This window comes from the organism of the source record quoted next (assembly GCF_019968955.1).
Source record: "MAG: Porospora cf. gigantea A chromosome Unknown PgA_NODE_484_length_16831_cov_342.347, whole genome shotgun sequence".
NCBI classification, from domain to species: Eukaryota; Apicomplexa; class Conoidasida; order Eugregarinorida; family Porosporidae; genus Porospora; species Porospora cf. gigantea A.
This window is the reverse complement of record NW_027151723.1, coordinates 1-16,831: the sequence shown is the minus strand read 5'-3', so window position 1 is coordinate 16,831 and position 16,831 is coordinate 1. Positions and strand designations below refer to the sequence as shown.

The following is a 16,831-nucleotide window of genomic DNA, read 5'->3' as shown; positions in this document are numbered from 1 at the left end:
CGTCTTCACCTGCTCAGTCGTCTTCACCTGCTCAGTCGTCTTCACCTGCTCAGTCGTCTTCACCTGCTCAGTCTTCACCTGCTCAGTTTTCACCTGCTCAGTTTTCACCGGCTCAGTTTTCACCGGCTCAGTCCCCACAGGCTCAGTCAATTCATCCTGCTGGGGTTTGGTCTTCTTGGCAGGCTCTTTGGGCTGAACGGTTTCAGCGTCGAGGTCCTTGGCTGCCACCGTGTCAGCGTCGAGGGTCATGGACTCCTTCACTGGCGGTGAGATCTCCTTGGCTGGTAGCGATGTCTGCTCGTTCATAGGTGCGGCGCCTTCACCAGGCGTGGTAGTCAAATTCTCTTTGGCCTGCTCCGTCGTGCTAGTCTCCAAGAGAGTCACCACTTCTGGTTTAGCTTCCAGTTGGGGCGTGTGCATTACCCCCTCCGTCAGGAAATGAAGAATGGTACCCACGGACCACGCCTGTGACCAGCAGGTGTGATGACACACGCTTCCAGCTTTGTTAGTCAATTCGGGTAACGACGCCCACTTGTTGGTCTCAAGATAGGTGCGATGCTGCTTAAGCAGTCGCATGACTGAGTGGGGATCCTTTTGAAATTGTAGCATAGCGCCTAAGAAGTGACCTAGCGGCCAGACCCATTCAGGGCCATTGTGGTAGTTCCACCCGTGGGCAGTGTTCTTGTCGTTGCCGTCGTCAGAGTTATTGTAATCTGGACGGTAATGCGAGTCCTTGGGGTCGAGGGTCTTCAATCCAAGCTGACCTTCGTCGCTGAAAAGGGCGTCCAGAGTGGACTGGATGGCTTGCCGAGCATGGTCTGCATCCAGCAGTTCGGGCGCCACGTCGGCTGCCACAACCCAGTTACACCGCAGCTGTCTCTCAGTCCATTCCTCCGCGGCATGAACGACATCTCGGTAGAATCCTTGTCCATTGGATTCCGTGTAGAAAGCGGTGTCGAAAGAAGCTTTAATCTGGTTGGCCCAATCCTGGTAGGAGACAAGGTCAGAGGGGCCATTAAAGGGGAAAACTTCCTTAGAGCGGCCGCCCACCCACGCAATCACAAACCACTGCATGCCCACTATTTCTACAGGAGCTCCGTCGCGAGGCGTGGCGGGGATGCCCTTGTTGCCAGCCTTGACGGAGCTTCCCATTTTGTCCATCCACGTGCCACAGTTGTGTCTGTTACCGCCTTTAACAAAACCCGTAGTAGTGTCAGTGTCGATGTCGATTTGAAAGCCCTTATCAGTCATGTGCTCGTCGATGCGTTTTCCTGCATTCCATTCGCGGAAGTGAATGCCTCGGTGGTGTGATACCAGTATGTAGTGAATCAGACTCGCAATGTCCTTCACTGCCAGAGAAGACTCTATCTCATCCTCGTACTTCAGAGTAACAGGAGTTCTTAGAAACTGCTCGCCTTCTGGACTTGCCTGACAGTATCGGACTACAGCCGTCAGAAAGAACCAAGTGGCATCTCTGGCATTGAACCGTGGATTATCCCCCGAGCTCAACAAATTGGGTAGAAGCCCGCGTCTCATAACTCGGGCGTATCCCATAATCTCTAGCTTCGCCTCCTCGTAGCGACAAGAGGAGAGGAGCAGCCCTGGGAGAGCGATGAAGCTGTCACGGCCCCATTCCCGCATGTACTCAGTGGAGAAGTGCGGCAGACCAGCAGCGAGAGACGGAGTGGGCTGCCCGCTGATCAACGGAGCTGAATTGTTCAACCCGTAAAATTGGAAGGTAGCCATGATCAGGTTCGTCAGTAGGCTGTCCATGACGGTGGAGTACTCGACAGGCAAGGAGGAAAACACTAATGTCCTGAGCGCCCTGTACAGGCCGCAGATGGCTCTGTCAAAGAATATGGGTCGACAGGCGAACACATCTTTGCTCACAATTGAGCTCACGGAGTTCAGCCAGTCTGCTACGCACCGCAGGGAGGCGCGATCTCGCAGCCGCTCTCGGAGGTAGTCCATTATCCAGTTTCCAGCCTTAACGTTGTTGAGGAACTTGGAGTCGTTCCTCAAACGCGCCTCGTCTAACGCGCGGACCACGCTGTAGAGACCGCAGTACACCATGGGCTCGCCGTCAATGCGATACGCACCGCGCGTGTTGCCACTTTGAACCTTCTCCTCGCTTTCACATGAGAAGAGTAGGAATTGCAGGTCTGTTTTCCAGGAGTCGTGGAGTTTGAGATCCGCCATAACGGCTGGGAGAGCATCAACGTGCTGGTCAACTTCACACAGCCCCGAAGTCACAGAACGTACGACGACCGCACTGCCGGGTCCGAATTCACTGCTAAGGACGATCCGAGACTCTTTCTCGGAGGAGTACTCACAGCGAACCCCATAACCGAAATCGGCCTTCAGCCTGCACGTGTAGTCTAACCCTATAATGTGGGATGTCGACTCTCGGAAGGACTCTGGGTTCACACGAAGAGACGCGTTCACGGGAACGGAGAGCGCCCTTCCGGGCACCTGCACTGACGCCTGGGCTGCCTGGGCACCTGCGTGGAATTTGGAGCGGCCAATGAAGGTCACGTGCTGGCCTGACTCCCATTCAGTCCTCGTAATGGCCCAGGTGTGTTCATCCAGCTGTTGGTGAGAGACTTGATCGAACTTCTTCTCAGCGAGCTCCAAATGCAACGACGCAAGCTGCTTCCGCACGTCAGCCAACGTTGTGGATTTCAGCTGCGTGTAGACATTGTTGGTGAAGCCCCCTTCATGTCTCAGAGGATACAGATTCGAGGTAACCCAGTGACCATCGACGACGAATTTGAACTCGGCGCCCTCGGCGGTGAATGGCGCGGCATACCGAGTCCCTTCCTGGTACTCCAAGACCAAGCCCTGAGCCCATCCATCGAAGTTGCCCTTGATCTCCACCTTATCGTGCAAGTTCCCATCGTCCCAGACTACCGTCTGTCCAGAGGCAGCATTTGTAGAAAGCTGGTAGCGCCGCCGTTCGTGTACGACTGAAAGGTTTGAGGGGATCACTTCGTCCACGCCCTTGGTGGAACCGACAAAGCAACACGAGGCGTAGACACAGGCCATAGTTGGCAGCGTGTCCTCCGCGGTCCTCTTCTGGTGACACGTCTCGTTGTCGTGGGTCACGTCGTAATACAGAGCACGAGGCTTTTCAGGGACCCACATCTCGTGGTCCTGCAGGGGGTACGCGACCTTGGAGACGGGGGCATTGGGAGACAAGGTACCTTTAGGACGACCTCCATACACAGTAGCTGTCCACGACATCTCACCCGAGTGTGAGGGGTGCAGAGCTTCGCGGAGCAGACAGGAAAGTCCCAGGCGCCTTTCGAACATGAGGTCGGCAGCCTGGCTGGAGGTGAACAGCTCAGCGTACACCAGAAGGTCAGGCTGCTGGGAGCGGCACTGCGCCAGCATGTACTCTGTGACTGGCAGAGGCGTCGTGTGGCAATTATCCAGACGTACGCCGCGAAAAGCCTTCGTAGTCAGCCGGCAGTACTCCGCCATGTAATCCCAAAGGAAGGGGTTGTCCTGGGGCGAGGAACCATAGCGAAGTTTGAAGCTGTCCGTCCAGGCTACCAAGCTCCGACTCATGTACACTAGCTCGCCTCGTGCTGTGATCTGCTTCCGGGCATCCCAATCCATCACCCAACCGTTGTGGGCCAAGTAATGAGTGGACCCCTCGGAGTCGACGACCGCTGTGAAATAGTTCGGCACCACCGGCGAGTCGGGGCGGATTTGGGGGTTGCCACACTGAAGACGTTCGTAGCGCAGCGTGCCCTCAACGGCAGCCATAACGCTGTCCTCAGTCTTCCGCCCCAACTCTACAAGATAGGATCGGACTTTGTAGAGCGTGTTACTGAAGCTTCCCCGGTCAGGTAGTCGACCGCCAGTGATCTCGAGCAACCGATCGAAGTCCACGGACAATCCGCGCCGAGCGAAGCCAAAGTTGAACATGGCAGCGTCCTTTACAGAATCGAAATGAGCGTCTCCATTCGACGACGAACCAGTGGCTACGCGATCGTAATCCTGCATAGAACGATCTGCATCCAGCGTGAACCACTCCTTCATGTTGAACGCGCCAAGGACCTCAGCACGGAAGGCACCCATCAAGTTCTGCAGATCTCCTTCGCTGCGAATAAAACTGCTTGCACTGTACTTCTGCTGGAAACGCCCGTCGACCAGGTCGGTGCTGAACTGGGAGATCGCCATGTCGAGCTCAGTCGGTCCCTTTAACCACCCACAGGTTGCTGTGGAGTAACCAACCTCAGGATGCTCCTTAATCCATGCAGAGTTCGTCGCAGCGTGGTTCAGAACAATGTCAGTGGTGGGCAGGATTCCAAACTCCTTCTCAATTCGGGTCACCGTTTCATTTAGCGTTTCCCAGCCGCTAAGTACGTATATCTCTCGCAACCCACCTCGCTATTGTCGAGTCTACGCCGTGATTGTCTTTGATGGAGTAGTAGCTGCCCGACCACCCACTAGGCTGGACAGGCAGCAGGTGAACTGCGTTGAAACCAGCGTCCTTAGCCGCTTGCATGTGACCTGCCCACTCGCCCACAGGACCTAAAGACTTGGGCATGAGAGACTGCAGCATGAGGCTTGGCTGGACCTGTCCGTTAATAGTCACTGGTGCGTCGACAATGACTCCATTCGGCTTTAGGTCGTTGAGTTGCACGGTCACTGGCCCACTTTGATTGACTGTTGGGTGCCACAGAAAGCTGCTCGCTCCCAGAGCGTCCACCGTAGCGGGCAACACCTCCGAGCCCCCAGTAGGCGATGTTAACCTCAGTCGAGCGTCACGCACCAAACCGGCATGAAGGACGAACCGCACAGCTTGTCCCACTGAAACTCGGAAGTTGCCTTCAATACCCTGGCTGACCAACTGTCCAGTTTCGCTGAGGAATACAACAAGCGTCATTGAATGCTGTATTTTCAATGGATCTGACGAAGGATTATGAGGGCTGATTTTTACTTCAGGGAGGCTTGTGCCACCCTGGTGTCGGTGTTGAACGCACACACACGTAGCAGGCTGAACCCGGCGATCGCGTCCTGGTCGTAGAGATGGAACGACGGCACCTGCTCCGACTCGATCTCATGAACCCCGTTAGGCTCATATCTAAGGTGATGGTCCGCGGGGTCGAGGCCGCCAAGAATTGTGGTCAGGAAGCCTTGGGAGACGTTTACACGTCCCGGAGTGGCCGTTTGTTCCATTTTCTCTCCGATTAAAACATCGAGGCCCCAAACGTCGTAACGAAGCTTCCCAGTACCCAGAATGCCCCCCACGCAAGTACCGACATGGCACCCTACACGCATGGAAAGGGTGTCCACGCGTTCCGCCACCCCGGAAGAGGTGACGTCGTCGACGTGCATTAGCAGGCCAATCGCGAACTGGAAGACGTCGAAGCAGATGTCCTGCAAGTGCTCAGGTCTCCCAGAGGTGTTGCCAATCACTATGTAAGCGTCGCCGATAGTGTGCACTTTGAACAGCTTCAGTTCCTGAACCAGCTCGTCAAACCGTAGGAAAAGCTTGTTCAGGAAACTCAGCACAGTACGCGCCTCCGTTTGGGATGCCCACTTAGTGAACCCGCAGATGTCGGAGAAAAGAAAGGCCACATGCGGATGCAAATACCCTAGATAGGACGAATCCATCTCCAACTCCATGACAACCCTCCTAGGGATGATTTGAATCAGGGCCAGCAATGCCTTGTCTCCGGGTGTCAACCACTCGTTGGCCTCGAACCACACCTTACGGTAAAGCTTTTGTACGACGTAGGAACCACTCATGTAGGAAAGAATCAGCATCATTGTCATGAGCTGCTGTTGCCGCGAGAAGGGGGTGTAATCGAATACCAGAATCAAAACTGAAATGTAGAATGCGTCCACGACCAGCACCTCCTCCCATTTTAAGCCGGAGAGGTAGTGCAGGGTACCAAGGTGGCTGGCCAGATACATGACCGATACGGGCCAGTCAAGTGCAGAGATATCATCTCCTTGGCGAAAGACTTCGTTGTTGAGCAAGTCGACCACGAAGTCCGAGATCATTAGGAGGACGAAGAAGCCGTGGAGCATAGGGCTATATTCTCGACTCCAACCCGTCCAGAGCAGATGGCAGAGGATCCACACGAGAAACAGCAACAGGAACAGGACTAACGAGAATTGCTCGAAGTACCAGGAGTCAGTCAGAGGAGTGTTTCTACCGTTGCTGATGGCGGGAAAAAGCGTTTGGTAGACGTTGAGAAGGACAGCGGAGAGTACTGCCATGAACGTGTTGTGAGACCTGGTCCACCGCCTGCGAATCTCAGCCACGTATTTGTCCTCGCAGGAGTCATCGTGGAAACGCAAGAGCCAGCTCAGGTCAATGTTCTCCCGTTTCTGGGAGATGATCGGATCTGGGTTGAACGTGCAACGACGTTGAGGAGTCCATCCGGCTTTGACTCCCCGCTGGAAGCTGTGCTGAGAACCGTCCGTCAAGGGTCTGGCCACCTTACGTGATCCAGCGTCATCAGTCACGTCCTCCTCCATCGGCCACAGCGGCTCAAACAAGCTTGCTCGGAAGGGACGTCTATCATTCGTTCGTTTGCCAGACGGTCGTCGCAGCAGAACGGATTGTCTTCTAGTCAGAGGCGGACACGTAGACTCGTGCTTCATCTGCGACACGAAAGAGCATTCAGGAATCCGCTCTTCAACGTCCACCGCAAAACTCATCAACGATAAGCTGCTTGGGCGCAGCTCAAACGATTGCTTCGGTGAGAGCGGCAGATCATTAGTCAATTGCGAGATCGAGAAGTTGTCTGAGGATACTTGCCGTTCTGGCGCAGCTAAGGGGTTGTGCTGTTCCGTGTCATCCGAAAGCCCCCCGAAGATACTGCCATAGGAATCGGAGGACTCTTGCGCTGACGGATCTGCATGTTGGACGGGTGTGAGCCGCGTCTCCCTTCTCAGCCAGGTCGTGCGGTTATTTGTCTCCCAGACGGGGCACGGGGTCAAGTCCACGTCAACTGCATGCGCAGCGACCGATTCACCTTACGAGTTCCCCGAGGATACTCAGGGTACTTCTGTGCCAGCTGCATCACGTAGGTCTGCTGGAACCCCTTTCCTTTGATCATGCGACCTCCCGTAGAGGCCCAAGCGTAATGACTGAGGTTCTTGGCGTGATCGTAGGTGTGCATCGACACGTGAACGCGACCTTTGAACCCTGTGGATTTCATTCGCGATGCGAAGTTCGTCTGAATAATAACGATCGTCTTTGCTCACGGTGTCTCCAAACAGCGCGTATTGCGGCTTCAGAGATCCAACGACTCCCCCGATGGCTCGGCCAGTATGGACTCCCACCCGCAACTCCAGTTGCTTGCTGCGCGGAGAGACGCTCCAGGCCTTGATAAGTAGCACCTCAACTGCGAAGTTTAGCGCGTGACTACATGATTGGCTCCCAGACACCCACTCGACACAATCGCGGACGTCCGGTTTGGCACACAACCCCGTCGCGGCTAAATAAGTCTCGCCGACCGTCTCCACTTTGAAGGCCTTCTGGGCGCTGGCGACGGCATCTAGGGAGCAGAATAATGCATCCAACGTCTTTACCAGAGCGTCTGGGTCGAGAGTCAGAATCAGGTTTTGAAAATCTTCAACTCCGACGAAGATCACTGAGACGTAAGGAAAGCACGCCGTTTCAATATTGAGGTGACCTGTGAGGGCCTCCTCAATCGCACCTTCCCTCATGTAATCGACGTCGTTGGCTCTGGGTCTCATCTTGCGGAGAACCTCGGCGAGATTACGCTTAAGGACTCCGTGCTCCTGCGCCAGCAGAAAGCTGCGACGACTCATCTCAGCCGAATGCCGACTGTATGCAGCCCCTGAGGGTACTCACCAGACAGATGACATGACGATGCAGTAGGCAAGGACTGGCACCACACTCAGAAGGTGAAGCTCCAGGGCTAGCGATGATCCCCAATCATACTGCTTCAGCAGGTGGATGGCGTGGAACAAGTACACGGCACCGCTGCTGACGAGTAGGATGCGTTGCATTTCCCCCACCAGTGGCCAACTCTGTGATGACAAGGTCTTCTGGCCTACAAGGTACTTATGGCCCACCAACACGGGACTTCCCTGTACTGGGGCCTTAGTCATCCAGAGCAAGAAGAAGAACAGGCAGAAGACAAACGACCAAATGATGTGGGCCGGTCTATAACTTTTGAGACCCACGACACAGGCCAGCACCCCCGACAGCAGGAGGAAGCCGATATAAACGATGAACGACGCAGGTACATAGGGGACCGCCAGTGCCGCCTGCCATAGCATCGCCACCAGATTCAGCAGCAGGCTAACGCGAGTGACCCACTTCCATGACTCAGTGCCCTCCAAGTAGATGCTTCTGAACTGCGTTTCGAGTTCCTTGTCGGCGTAGGTCAGTGTCCAACGACACATGGCTTCCTCGAGGTCCATTTCCGCAATGAGTGGGATGTCTTCTCCGGCGTTGTTGGACCCATAGTAGTCGTAAGCCTCCACCCATGTGGTTTCATTCTGGGTAGTGTGTTGTATTGGAGCGGGCGCAGCTCGCCGGAAGTTGGAGAGCGTGTTCCGAGCTAGTTTACTGGTTTCCTGAGTTCGGTGACTGTATTCGTATAACTAATAACTCACGAAAGAATACTCTTTCGGGTGAAGTCCACCGCTTTGGAGAGCATCTCCTGTCGCCTGGATCTGTCCCTAATTGGTTCCCGAATGACCAGGTGTGACACCATGAATCCCGTTTCGATGGCCAGGACTGGGAAAACCAGTAGACACTCGTAGTCGTTAAGTCCTTTCCACGGCACTCCAGTGTACTTCACCACGTTGTACACAATAGGTGCCAGGATCAGGTAAAACACCACCAGCCAGAGGGGTATCGCCAGCTTCCAGGTTAATGACCGTCCGCCCAGCAATACTGCGTACATATGCCGCCTGGCCAGCTTAAACACAAGCAGCAAGGTCGTCAAGCAGGTCATGGTGAAGCTCGTGCTGTCGTCACGTAGCATCATTACGACTGCGTACACGACTCCTCTGAGACACAGACGAACGAAGGACCACCCACCCTCGAGGTACAGGTTTCGAGATCGGCGCCAAAACATTGCTAACCACCCCGTCACAAACAGACAGAGAAGAATGAACTGCAGGTTCATGAGCATGCGCCACTCGTTGCTAATGTCTGTGTTGACAAACATCATGGTGGTCGCTGCGAGGAAGGTGGAGGAGGCCATATAAGAAAATTGCTCGTGCAGAGCTACCTGAGAACGGTGCAGGCCATTATGGATGTAGTCGCTGGGTCGTCAGAACCTAAGAAGCTCACAGCAGCTGTGAATAGTTAGCTAAAGCGATGTCTGCTAGAAAAGCCCCGGAGCCGCCACTGGCCAAGCTGACTGAGACATCGGCCGCGTGTAGGATTTGGCTTTCACATAGAGCGGCTCCGACGGCGGTAAAAATCTTCTGCTTGTTGGAGAACAACCGCGCAAATGTCATCAAGTCAGTCATCTGCACAGGAGTGCACCAGGTCAGCACGAGACAAGGGCAGTCAAGCAGCAAGTCCCCAAAGGGCGCATGCAGCTGCATGTGACCGGACCGCTAGTCTCACCGCTGGCGTCTTCAGAATCAGGTTTAGCGTTCTCCCCGAAAGGATCACTATCAGTTTGTAGAAGTCTCCCGGACTCTCAGCCGCTCGTTTCGCGGTCCTCGCCGTCTCGACGAGTCTGTGTGATCACTGCGGTCCAAGTCCTACTGATTTCGAACTTCGTTCACGTCGACGTCGCACAGAGGCAGCACACTCATGAGCTTCGTCACCTCAGCCAAGTCCCCCGCTGATAGGTGTCGAGGCTGCATGTCCCATTTCCACAGGATATTTCTTATCCTAGCATAGGAGTTGTCTGGTGGCGAGTCCCCCGAATCCTTACAGTGCTTCTCCTTGCCTCTGGGATCCTGGAACCGAATCTGTTTGGACAGCAGTTCGGGGTAGACGATGACGTTGGACACGTGTCGTGGGAGAGTGCCAAAACACAGCGACACGGTGGTGTACGGACTGTCCGCACTGTAGATCCACACGGGAGGTTGGTCAGTAGTCTTACCAGTCTTCGTCGCTATCACACGGGACAGTGCGCCGGGGACTTGAAGCGCCATAACATCGCGACCCCGCTTCGTAGCCACAGCGACTAGCGGTGCAAACTGCTGCTCGCACCGCAAGAGATACTACATGTCAGAGAGAATGGTCACTCACGTCCACAAGATCATTCAACGACTCCTCGGAGTCGAGACACTCGAATCCGGACGAGAGTTCGGGTACCTCACAGCTGCCGTACACGAAAACCCTTTCCAGCCGTTGGTCGTGTCTGCTTGCGAAGGCGTCGAGAGACTTGTGGTAGTCCTGGTTGACGTATGGCCTCATATCGCGCCACTCTCCCCGAGTGAAAAGCACAACTCCCTCTGGAAGGTCGACGAGAAGTGATATTCTCCGACCATGCACAGCCGTTCCCAGTTTGCGCATGAGGATAGGGACGCGCACCACCGACCGTGTGGTGAATCGCTTCTGTACGAACATCACGTCCTGGAGACGAGAAATAGGACCGGCGCCTAGGCTCTGCATAAGTCTGAGAATGCCGCTATCTTCAGGGTAAGGGGAACTGAACTCCGCCAAGTCCAGGAAGGAGGCACACCATTTAACTGTGTTGGAGTAGTACACCGAGATCTTGCGTGGGAGGGGATACGCGAATTGCTTCAGAATTGGAGTGGTGTAGTCACGTTTGATACGCGCAAACACCTCTGGAAAGAGGTTGGAGGTGAATCGCCCTGATATCGGAACCTTTATCCACTTGCGGTGGGATTTTAACGCATACAGCTGCGACTCCCGGCGCCCGTGCAGCGCCGAGGCAGCGAACGAAGACCGATCCCCGTCCCCGAGTGTCAGCTTCCCCGGCCTAAATCGGTTGTCTGTGGAGCTTAACTGGAAGTGAATGGTCGCTAAGTGACAGAGGTTCTGTGTGGATAGGTCTCCGCTCTCACAATAGCCATTGCAGCGGACGATGATAAGAAACTGGATTCGCACTCGATACGGCCTCGCTTCTCGGGGCGTACCCAACGAAGTTTACCAAGGGGGGAAACAGTCACGCGGTGCTCTGACGTCTTCAAGTCGATCACTTTCTCGGATGCTGGCCGGAAAGATGACAGAGTGAAAATCAGGTGAGTAGTTCTCATCAAGTCAGCGGCCACGATGGGATTGGCCTGTGTCTTCGCCGACACCAGTCCCCTACTGTCATGTCCTGCTGAAGCATCCAAGGGTCGTCAATGATCTCCGAGGTTTCGCTCGAATCGGAGGAATCCTCCGCCCACATACCGGCTTCTGCCCACTTTTCAGACTGTAAAACATCTTTCAAGTCTGGAGGTTTTCTTGAGGGTAGCGGTCGAGAAGAAGGGTCCTGGTCGTGTTCCTCGGCGTATCGGTTGCTGCTCAGGGCGCCGAGGAAAACGAAAATAGCATCCGATAAGAACGGCGCCACCACAGACGCGTTAGTGAACAGAATGATGATAGACGACGGACTATTCAGGAAGGCAGCCACGTCGCTCGGGTAACCGTGGATGGACCTGCATGCTCACATTGCCTGGATCCCACCATGTACGCCCCATTGCAGTATTCGTTACTACAGCAATGGCAACGCAGGAGATCAGCATTCCAAATGCAATGAATGTGCGGTCGATTGCAACAGCTCCGAAAGGTTCCTTTGGAGTTTTCAGCAGCCTGGCAAGGGAGCTATCTGGACCCGTACGCAAAACAACGCCTAGAACGAATTTGGTGCACATCAAGCGGCTCCCTTGGTGAGCCACGTTTACTGCAGAAAAGGGCGCAGGCTTCACATAGTCGCTGAACATCACCGAGCCGACTAGAGTGGCCTGGTGCAGCGGATCCACCTCAACTAGAGGGTACGTCGCCGTCAAATCGCCCTCTCGGTGGAATTCCCACCGACCTACAGCCTTCTTCTTCTCGACGTTCACCCTGCCGGTGACTGCGCGGGAGTCGAACCAGGCCGCCTTGTCCTCGTTGCTGGAGTAGACTACCACTATGTCTGCCGGAACGAATTCGCCTTCCAGTAGTTGTACAAAGTGACCTGCTTGCACTTGAGAAGCCATGATGAATCGAGATCGGGATGTGGGTCCATCTGGACATCGCGGTGCGACCCTTATCACCTGATCGTTCATCTTGGCAAGGAAACCACGGTAGTGGTGTAGATGGACGACTCGCTATGTGTGTCACCTGAGGAACTCACATCCAGAAACTTAACTCCAGTCAAAAAAAAAATCTCACAGGCTAGAGTAAGACTGACGAACGCTCGACCGACGGAAGCAATCTCAACCACGAAAGCGAGAAGCAGCCACCAAACATTCACAGAAAACAACAGCTGACTGCAGCTACTCCAGAAAACAGTGCTTCCGTTCAGGAGTAGTTTGTTAGGATGACCAGTGGGAGCAGTCTCAGCAGTGACGAAGGGAATCTTCCTCACAGCCCACACTCCCTCAGACATCGCAAAATCCGTTATATGTAACCTGGTTTGCATCTAATCAAGGTGCCTTCTTTGGATAGAGGTCACTTTAGTTTCAGTCGAAATATCTGGCTCAGTGACAATCATACAACGTTAAGGATTACTGGGCGCACAGCCACCGAAGGTGAATCACATAACATGAGCCTGTGACCAGCGTGGATGGCCCACGATCCGCACAGAAATCAGAATTGACTGTTTTGATGTCGGAGGAGTTATTAACTCTTCGTCAGGAGGCGGCGAGTAGGTTAAGTGTCGAGAAGAGGCCATTCAAGCAGCCCACCTTACGACTTGGGGACCTTGGCCAGCATTCCCCCGGCCCTTTCGGTATTGCTGAAAAGGCGGCGGCTCCAGATGACAAACCACAGTATAGTCTTCCAACAGCCAATCCTTCTACACCTGAAGCCGGAGAAAGAGCAGAGCTGCTCTTTTCAGACAGGTCTGAAATCATATCCGAGTTTGATTTGCTTCACGACTCAGCAGCATCCAAGGATTCGCAGGAGGCGTCGTCAGACGGGTCAGTGGAGGTTTGCGGGGTTTCAATACGAAAGAGCAGCGCTGATGAACTGGAGCGACAGTGCTCAGAGCAGTTGACTTCCAGCATTGTTAGCCGCAACTACATCCGCGTACACAAGGAAGATACGCCTGACCCTTTCGACAACCTCGTCGAGCTGGAATCATGTCTTTCTGAACTCGCAGTCGTCGATACGCCACCCGCGTGGCTATGCGCCTGTTGCGTCGGTTCGGCAGATCCTACGGCAGCTGAAGTGTCTGCGCGGCTGAGAGAGCTCGGCGTCAATCCAGCGGAAGCCACAGCCATGGGAATCTATGGCGTAACCGACGCAGACAGACTAACCGTTCGCCGTCTTAATGACAAGTGGGCTGACGTGCGAAAGGTGGTTACGCGGAAGAATCCTCTGCGCATCAAGCTACAAACTGCCTATCAGATGCTCTTGTGCCGAGCATTGCAGAACAAGTCCACAATGGACGAGGACAATCTTCAAGGCAAGCTGGTAGTAGAATCGTGCCGAAAGCCACTCTCTCTAACCGCCAGAGCAAACGGCAGCAGTACGCCGAGAGACGAAGCCCATAGCATCCACATAAAGCCGCCTAACGTAAAGCCGCCTCGCCCTCAACAATCATCGTGCCCCGCTGCTGTAGCCGTCGCCAAGACGGGCTCGTCCACGGCATCAACTTCCTCCCGAGCTCTCTTAGACGTGTTACCAGTCGTTACTAATGGGCAGTTCGGAAATAATGAACTACGTATGGCTCCTACGCCCACGCCAAGCACCCCAAGAACAATCATGCCTCCGAAGACTCTTATGATGACCTTGGATGACGAAGAGGTGTCTTTGGACTTTGAGGGACCCGAGTCAGCAGACAGCGTTGATATAGCACCCGTCTGAACGCAACTCCGCTCCAGTCTTGAAGCCTGAAGTACGCCTCCAACCTTAGTCAAAGGTGTTTTTCTCGTGCCGCCTCCAGGCAAGCATGTGATAAGTATTTATCGTCACTCGGCCTACCTATTGTGGCTCCGTGAGCCCTTTCACCCTGAAAAGCCTAACTGAAAGTTGCATTAATCATAGGTGCATGTTTGCCAACTCCTCTGCAAGTTCATCTTCTGGTTCTCGTACACTCCAGTTGACGGGCGGCTGCAATTTCAGCCCCAGACCCTCGATGAAAGCCACTGCCAAATCTACGGGGTTCTTTCCGACCTCCTTAAGGCGATAGGACATATCGAACTTGATCAGGGTCGATATTCCCCCAAGCGACCAGCGACCGCCTTCTAACTGCAACAAGTCGTCAAGAGGCGACGAGACGAGGTGATCCATCTGGTGATGTTCTGGGTTCAGAAGTGCCGAGTGCAGAAGGCACTGGTAGGAGTCCTTCTCATCGCATCGGGATCCCATTAGAGCTGCGCAGGTGTAGTGAAACCTAACAGGGCAGTCAGGGAATCCACACTTTATAGTGGCGCCAATGCTTAAGCCGCAAATGGAACACATAGTTCCAACGTTCTCTGCCTTCTGAGTGGCAGCCAAAATCGTGGGCGCTGACTGTCGCGACTTCACAGGAACCACACAGTCATAGCACTGCGGGTGAATCCACTCATCATCGTCAATGGGAATCAGCCAGCCATCCCGTCGCGGACAAAGGACGCAGTTCGCGAAACTGGAGAACCGACACCGGCCACAGAGGAACGTCTGTGCCTCGCAGCAGGAATCCCACACAGATGCGGCCTCAGGCCCTTCCCAGGCCTCAACACAATTCCGGCAAAGAGTGATGTTGCACACCGAACAGGGGAGAACCAAGAGAACTGAAACATCCGTGACCAGTCCACGCTTTTGCGTATCAAAACAGACCCCTGGAATTCCGCACCCAAAGCAATGTGTGACGATGGACGACCATGGGGGCAGGGATGGCACTGGCGCAGAGTTCGGTAGGAACCCTCCATACTTCGCAAGGGCCAACAGCATCAACGGCAGGTCATCAGCGGCCTGCCCGCCACTGAGAAGCCAAAGCTGAATCATCACTTCCCACGCATAGGCCACAAAGCGGTTGCTGTGAGGAGGGGGTTTCTCATCGAAGAGACGAGCCTCTGATTCTCGAAGGACTCTCTGAATGCCGATACGGGTGCCGTCTTGAACCGCCCACTCAGCGATACGGGACAGCCCCTCAGGGTACACCAACAGGCGCTGAATGCGTTCGATCTGGATTACAGTACTCTGTTCAACTCACCACTCGTTGTCGTTGAGCCAGCGGCGTGTCAGGAGCGAATGAAGTTATCGTAGCCGAGGACCAACCTCGGAAGGCGATGGGCTCCACCGCGCGAATGTCCTTCTTGTTGTCAGTTCTGTTCATCAGCAGCGAGGCGGCAGCTGGACCTACAAGGCACTGATTCGCGATACAATAGAGCAAGGCCAACTGCGGATTTCCCTGAACCACCGGATCCGTTGTTGATGATGGAGGCCAAATGGACGATACGAGCATGCCAGGCATCTTTAGCTTCTTATTCTGCAGATAGACCTTCAATTGTGGCGTAGGGGCGTCCATTTCGCTGTGACGAGGACAGTAGACCTGGGGCCCTTCAATACGCCATTCAGTTCTACAGTCGGGACTAGCCGTGGCGCAACCGACGTGAAGCGCTACATAGCAGTCGGGGTGCGCGCACTGGACAGGGTATAGGCCTTTTCTCCGACATTTCAAACAGCTCATAGACAACCGTTCCTGGTCCGGCTTTGGCAGACGTATTCCTTTGGAGTTGACGTCCAGAACACCATGCAGACCGAGAGCGCACCTGATATGCACGTAGGCCTTCTTGCCTCCAAATCCACCAAAGGCTCCAGGACCTCCCAGAGGCGAGTACCAGGGCAGCACCGGACCTGCTCCAACGTGAAAGGCGTCGAACCCACATAGTCTGCACAGCGGAACATGGAGCTCGACTTCCTTAATAATGACGCCATCCTCCCTCTTAGTCACAATCCTGGCGATTTCGGAATCCTTGGGACTGTCCTCTTGCTTGACTTCGACTTCGTCTTCGTTGTCGCTAAGAGAAATTTGCCAGTAGGTGTGCCAACGAGAAGGGTAAATCTGCGAGTTCTTGCTCCGTCTTCCGCTGCTCTTAGCTCTGACATAGGGCGGCGGAGCCACACGCGACGCCGGCGGGAACTGAGCCACGTAGTTGGGGGGCAGAATTTCCTTCGGCAGGAAGGGGAGCAGGGGGTGTTGCTGCTTGTCCCTGGACGAAGGACGCCCTCGAGGTCTGCGTTCTCTGGCCTCTCGCAACAGGTTAACCAGACGATGGAAGGCAGCCACGGAGTTGGGGGGACGGCCTCGGCTCCGCTTGACTTGGAAGGCCTGTCGCACTTCTGCTGGGGTCAAAGCGCAGATTTCTGGGTCATCAGTTGAAGCTCTTAACAATCGGGAGATGTCAGAATCAGGCAGGTAGTCCCCCCCATGTAGCAGTGCCATATGAAGTTGGCTGATGGGGGACATCGAGAGGAAAGACGGCGACCGCAGCAGACTCTGAATGATTTGGGCATGCGGGGAGTTGGGGTCGGGAGTCATGAGCGGCATGGAGTCCTCGTTAGGTGGCGTCTTCATGCCTTGGTGCAGGTCTCCGCTATCTAGCGTCTGGTATGAGGAATCTAATTCCCCCGACGATCGATGGTCAACCGGTGTCTCCTTCACAGGCATCTCCTGCAGACCACTCTTCGCATCATACTTGATGGACGTCGGCGTTGACGATTCCATTTTCATGTCTGTGCTGTTGCTTGGCGTGTACCCTCCATCTTCCCGTTTCT

The 16,831-nt window shown here is 54.6% G+C and overlaps 4 protein-coding genes across 13 annotated transcripts; 1 reads left to right on the top strand and 3 right to left on the bottom strand.

Annotated features, from left to right (window-relative positions):
- KVP18_003202 (uncharacterized protein) lies at positions 1-4,897 on the bottom strand (the record flags this gene model as incomplete). 2 transcript variants are annotated; one of them, XM_067954755.1, is made up of 2 exons in its annotated part: positions 1-4,366; positions 4,395-4,897. In XM_067954755.1, coding segments are annotated over 2 exons (4,869 nt in total), but the record flags the coding sequence as incomplete, so codon positions are not given. The 2 variants fall into 2 exon arrangements, with proteins under 2 accessions (XP_067808250.1, XP_067808249.1); XM_067954754.1 differs by having other exon boundaries at positions 10-4,366.
- Positions 4,898-4,947: 50 nt separating this feature from the next.
- Positions 4,948-12,515, bottom strand: KVP18_003201 (uncharacterized protein; the record flags this gene model as incomplete). Of its 8 annotated transcripts, XM_067954752.1 has the most annotated exons (14): positions 4,948-6,977; positions 7,007-7,205; positions 7,234-7,819; positions 7,847-8,025; positions 8,053-8,590; positions 8,617-9,273; positions 9,302-9,555; positions 9,584-9,698; positions 9,728-10,191; positions 10,220-10,975; positions 11,002-11,220; positions 11,250-11,580; positions 11,609-12,234; positions 12,261-12,515. In XM_067954752.1, the coding sequence occupies 14 exons, from the start codon at positions 12,513-12,515 to the stop codon at positions 4,948-4,950; spliced, it is 7,209 nt and encodes a 2,402-aa protein (XP_067808247.1). The 8 variants fall into 8 exon arrangements, with proteins under 8 accessions (XP_067808247.1, XP_067808245.1, XP_067808243.1 ...); XM_067954749.1 differs by lacking the exons at positions 4,948-6,977; positions 7,007-7,205; positions 7,234-7,819; ... (6 more) ...; positions 11,609-12,234; positions 12,261-12,515 and having other exon boundaries at positions 9,724-10,191; positions 10,220-10,942; positions 10,969-11,010; XM_067954748.1 differs by lacking the exons at positions 7,847-8,025; positions 8,053-8,590; positions 8,617-9,273; ... (6 more) ...; positions 11,609-12,234; positions 12,261-12,515 and having other exon boundaries at positions 6,963-7,205; positions 7,234-7,803.
- A 218-nt stretch (positions 12,516-12,733) lies between these two features.
- Positions 12,734-13,936, top strand: KVP18_003200 (uncharacterized protein; the record flags this gene model as incomplete). The annotated part of the gene is made up of 1 exon (XM_067954745.1): positions 12,734-13,936. The coding sequence occupies one exon, from the start codon at positions 12,734-12,736 to the stop codon at positions 13,934-13,936; it is 1,203 nt and encodes a 400-aa protein (XP_067808240.1).
- A 174-nt stretch (positions 13,937-14,110) lies between these two features.
- On the bottom strand, positions 14,111-16,831 carry KVP18_003203 (uncharacterized protein; the record flags this gene model as incomplete). Of its 2 annotated transcripts, none has more annotated exons than XM_067954757.1 (2): positions 14,111-15,238; positions 15,267-16,831. In XM_067954757.1, coding segments are annotated over 2 exons (2,693 nt in total), but the record flags the coding sequence as incomplete, so codon positions are not given. The 2 variants fall into 2 exon arrangements, with proteins under 2 accessions (XP_067808252.1, XP_067808251.1); XM_067954756.1 differs by having other exon boundaries at positions 15,267-16,787.